This window comes from Sprattus sprattus, assembly GCF_963457725.1.
Source record: "Sprattus sprattus genome assembly, chromosome: 15".
In the NCBI taxonomy this organism is placed as follows: domain Eukaryota; kingdom Metazoa; phylum Chordata; class Actinopteri; order Clupeiformes; family Clupeidae; genus Sprattus; species Sprattus sprattus.
This window is the reverse complement of record NC_137913.1, coordinates 13302627-13307883: the sequence shown is the minus strand read 5'-3', so window position 1 is coordinate 13307883 and position 5257 is coordinate 13302627. Positions and strand designations below refer to the sequence as shown.

At 43.0% G+C, this 5257-nt stretch overlaps 1 protein-coding gene across 1 annotated transcript; it reads right to left on the bottom strand.

Annotated features, from left to right (window-relative positions):
- Positions 1-370: 370 nt before the first annotated feature.
- On the bottom strand, positions 371-2381 carry crybb2 (crystallin, beta B2; the record flags this gene model as incomplete). The annotated part of the gene is made up of 5 exons (XM_080852265.1): positions 371-539; positions 928-1070; positions 1329-1461; positions 1829-1947; positions 2319-2381. 5 exons carry the CDS (start codon positions 2379-2381, stop codon positions 371-373), a joined length of 627 nt encoding a protein of 208 aa, XP_080708391.1.
- Between the last annotated feature and the right edge of the window lie 2876 nt (positions 2382-5257).

The following is a 5257-nucleotide window of genomic DNA, read 5'->3' as shown; positions in this document are numbered from 1 at the left end:
GTCAATCTGATTGAACAAACAAAGAGATTAGGTCTAATTTATCTGACGTTAGCAGGCCGCAAACAACAGCCGGCTTTACTGAATATAAAGTCAAGATTTTCTCAGGAGGTTGAATCAAACACTGCTCATCCTGAGTCGTAATGCAAAATCATTTATTCGCATGCAGTAGCAAAGATATCACTGACACAATGGCGATGGAATCAAAGGAATTCAGCATCAAAGAGGCAAAAAAGTGGTAGTAGTTGTTGGGGGTTAAGGAGGGAAGGTGGGTGGGGGAAGGATGCAGGGGTTAAGGTGGGGCAGGGAGGGGTGCGGGAGCAGGTTGTTTTGAAGCGTGGGGAGGTAGTTGGGGGTGGGGGGGGTCAGAAGCTCAGATAGCGGGGTGGAAGGCGCCCCTCTGGTGCCACTGCATGTCCCGAACACGCCTCACAGACTGGATCTGAGCCTGCTGAGCTCCAAACTCAGAGCTGTCCTTGTACTCGCCCTTCTCAAACAGGTACTGGTAGCCTCTGTATCCTGGATATTGGTAGCCCACCCAGCTGTGAGGCAGACAGAGAGATAGAGAGAGAGAGAGAAAGAGAGACAGAGACAGAGACAGAGAGAGAGAGAGAGAAAGACGGTGAATAGGCAGAGAGCATTAAGTGACTACGAGAGCCAAATTGAAAAGCGGCCATAGAACCTATATGACTGTTTGCATATTTCCTTGTCATTTCACTTTTTGGTGACATATTATTATATATGATTATTATATACATTCATTATTTTCTTCTTGCCTTTCTCACTGCAGTAGAACATGGCAATGATCTTGTTTTGCTTACTTAACTGCAGTAATGTTCTTAGAAGTTGTAGCCTACCCCTATGGTACCAGAACAGAGCTTCACTGCAGCTGACTAGGTGACATAGTGCGAGGTTGAGGTATGTGCTTACGTTCCACTCGCAACCCTCACGGAGGAGACCTTCTCGTGGTACCCATGCGCGTGGAAGCTGGGAACATCATCGTCTATGATCTCGATCTTCTTCCCCGCAAAAGCGGGGTTCTCGTAAAGCACAATCTTGTGTTCCTGGCTATCCTTCAGTACCAAAAGACACAGGTAGGTTTATATTAATGCAGAACGTCAGGGGAAGGAAGTATTGGTTAACAGAAAACAGATAGATCTGTTGTATGAATGAAGATGATCACACAGCAGCCAAAAAGCAGGGTAAGATTTACAATACATTCTTAGCTGAGTTGATGAAAATATGGATAGCCCAACATGCATTATCATTGAGCAGCTGGAGATGGTCCAAAAGACTGTGGAGGGGGTGAGTAAATGAGAGGGGAGGGTTACCACTTTGATGGGGCGGAAGGCAAAGACGGTGTCACTGCGCCTGCTGTTGGTCCAGCAGTCCCAGCGAGGATACTCGCCCTTCTCAAACACATACTGCTCCCCCTTGCAGGCAGGCTGTTCATATCCCACCCACCTGCAGGAAGATTTCAAGCCTTTACACATCTCAAATAATAATAATATCTTATTTTTATATAGATACACACTAAGTTCAAGACAACCTCTCCTACATCTCTCTCTCTATCTCTCTCTCTCTCTTGCTTAATTTACATTTTTGTCTTTTACTATTTTTCCCTGTGCTACACACACACACACACACACACACACACACACACACACACACATTCTAGACATCCACATACACACTCTCTGACACTCACTCTAGCTCTCTCAAAGCATATGTAAAGGGATCTACTGTTTTCTCTCCAAAGGCACCAATGGCAGATGTCCCAGGTAAACACAACCCTCTCTGCCTTCCCAGCCATCACTCCTGCCACACTCACGGTCCACACAGCACCAATATCGAGCCCACTTTCTCCACGCCCGCCTCTTGGAGATTGTTGCAGGGCCCAGTCAGCTCATGGCATCTGCCCTGGAAGTTCTCCTGTTCGTAGATGATCAGCTAGATGGGAAGAGATGGGGAAGAGTCAGATTAAATAATATTCCAGATAGGAATGATAGAAATAATTGTGAAACTCTGACTATAATCAAGTATGTGTGGAGTATTAATCACCTAACAGTTTGTTTATTTGCCCCGCCTGCCCCTCATGGTGCCTGATTTGATGGCCTGTTGGTTCATCTAGTCAGCCGCCATTACTGTCGTTGACTGCCTTACTAAGCCTACCTCTGCCTGGTGCCGCCTGTGGCTTTAATTGTATGTGTGTGAACTGAGCCGTAGGAATGTTGCATGGTGGACAGCGAAAGTGACGGTGTGAAAGGGAAAGATGAGCTGAGTGTGCATATGTGCAATGGCGGCAGCCCCACCCTCCTCACCTTAAAAGCACTAGTTCCCGCTTGCTGTTGCTTGGATGCAGGGTTCTGGTGGTCCGTTGCCATAGTGACCTGGGCTGAGTTTGACAGACTATGATAAATACCTGTTTTTAGCATAAAACTGATGAAAAATTGTTCCCTATCAACACCTAATTAACAATCTATCTATCTATGAAATCAGGTTTCAAGGACAATGCCATAAAGCATACAGAGCTGTAGTAATTAGATTAAGCTGAAATAAAACCCAATGTGCTAGAATGAAATGTATACAAATATTCTTAATATATAAAAAGTAATACATTGATTGTTCTAAATAAATATGGTATAATGTATTAAAATAGTTTTTAAAAATCCTTATTTTGCCATTATCTCAAGATAAACTAAATAAAGACAGACATCAGTGTGCACTTGTGCCTTTTACACTGACATCCATGAATATAATCACAATAAACTATTATTTAGAGCACCAATAAAACATTTATCTAAGCTAAAAGCAGAATAAAATGTGTTGGGAAATATTTATCTAAACACAATAATATTTTTGTAATGCAAAGCGAACCCAACGCTGTTCACTTACCAGCTCCTGATTGTGCCAGTCTGTTTTGGATGGCATGAGAGGCGCAATATATACGGCAAGCCTAGGGGTGGAAACTTTGCCAAAACTCCTCTGTGTCCAGGATGCCCTCCTAATCATGTCCTAATAGGCTGACCAGCCCAGCTGGGCTTTGGTGGACAGAGTAGTACCAACCTGCACCCTTCCAACCCCCCCACACCCCTTCCCTCCCTCCCCCCCTTGCGCCCCCGCCCTCTGATGCCCCCTCAAAGATATTTCATTAGTTGTCAATTTCAGCCCGCCAGTCATTGTTTGATATCCCATGAATCAGCACAACTAGTGCCAAGAGTCCGAGATTCACAATGAGGACTGGCTGTGGTGTGCGCTTGAAGCGAGGGAGAAGGGGGGTGAGTGGGGGTGCAGGGTGTGTGTGGGTGGGGGGGTGGGGGTGTGTGTGGGTGGTGTTAGGGGGCAGAGAGAGAGATAGAGAGAGAGAGAGAAATGGGAGCGGTAACAGCTAAATGTCCCTATGATATTCATATGTTTATGATGCACTTTACAGTAACATACATTATGCTTACGTTTACATACACAAATACATTTTATATGCTTGCTGATCTGCTGGTGTTGAACTTCTCTATATCATAACCTGGGCTGTTTTTTTGTAGCATCTACACGTCAACAATTAGGGCCTCGTTGTTCACACAAACACAGCAGGAAACCTTACTTTTCCACATAAAGGGCCAAGGCCAAATCTTTCATGATATCTTTCATGAAAATATGGTTACACTCCAGGCAATCAGCCTCCCGTGGACTGTTCTCTGTTCCTGAGGGTGAGTGATTTGAACAGTTACAGGGGACCAGGGGAGGTAGATAGTTGCTGGGTAAAGGTTCGAATGATTCAAATGAAGTAAATTATGCCACAGTGAGTAGGTTTTACCTGAATTGTATTCAACATGTCCTATCTTATCTAAAGATGAGAGGAGCACATATTGCCATGTGGAAACAATGTCTGCCAATACAAATATTTTGCCAGCAGATGTCAGTGTTGGAGTACATCTGGCAAATACTTATGGGCAGATGACCATTCTAGTGTTGTAGGAGTAGGGGTGAGAATTGCCACAGAGGTAACGATATGATACTACCACGATATTTTGGCCACGATACTATGTCATTGAAAATCCTCACATTTTATGATACAGCAAATGCTTTTATTTATTTATTTAAGTTTTACATTTTTCAATTTGCATATAGGAGTATCTAGAGTCATCTGGTAAATGTACTCGACTCTGATTTCCTTACCTCTTTCTGCTGTGACAAAAGAAGAATGAGATTTTGTGTCATCTTCTGGACTTCAGAAGCAATGTTATACGGGTAGATGTATGTACCAAAATAAAATTTGAATCATAATGTTAAATTAATAAAATTCACAATACTTGACCCCACTGTATTGATGTATAATATTGTGCCGAAAAATATCACAATACTACACTGTATGGATTTTTTTCTCCGTTCTCTATGTAGGAGACATACAAATAGGATACTATTATGTCATATAAGGGAATAAGCTGCAGAAGTGCATTCAAACCAAAACATATTTCGTTCTCTCTCTGATTAGTTATTTTGTCAAATTCCAGTCTATGATGAGAGTTTAGGCTCGATTAAACCTATCAGTGCGCAATCTTGCATTTGCAATTCGGTCAGCAGGTAGCCTGCCTACTTGGTCCAAGATAATTTCTCACGGCTCTTGATCTTGTGCTAATTGATTTAAATGCCTGTACTGCATAGCTTGCTAAATCAAGTATTTCAGTAGCCCATCCGTGGACATGGTGGAGATTCTTTTTTCACAGACACGCATCTATCTAAATTCTCCAGTCCAGACTAGACCACGACACCGGAGTTCAAAAGGAAATACACTTTGCAAGCAAGTCTGTAAACTACAGATCCACAAGAAAACATAATTTTGATTGTGTCTCAGATTTTTTAAGTCTATGTTGTTGTCTGACATGATTGGAATGTTTCACACAAGGTCTTAATTGACTTGTTAAAATGAATCAGTCGCGGGTTTTTTTCTTTCTTAGCGCAACAGATGCTTGAGGAAGCTGTTACCAATCACTCAAGGTAGACCGACAAGACATTACCGGGGGGAAGGGGGGAATGTCAGGAGGAGAGACGGGGCGGACTTCAAAGACAGCAGCGCTCTGCTACAAACCGGATTTCTCTCTCTCTCTCCCTGAGAATGATATTTTGGATTACATTAGACTACCGTACTGAAGTCGAACTCTTGCTGTTTACCAATCCATTCAAACGTAGTTTTGTAGTATTTTAGTTGAAAGAACGAAATAATTGAAGACACTCTCGGCGCGCGTTAAAACTGGAAGTGGTTTTA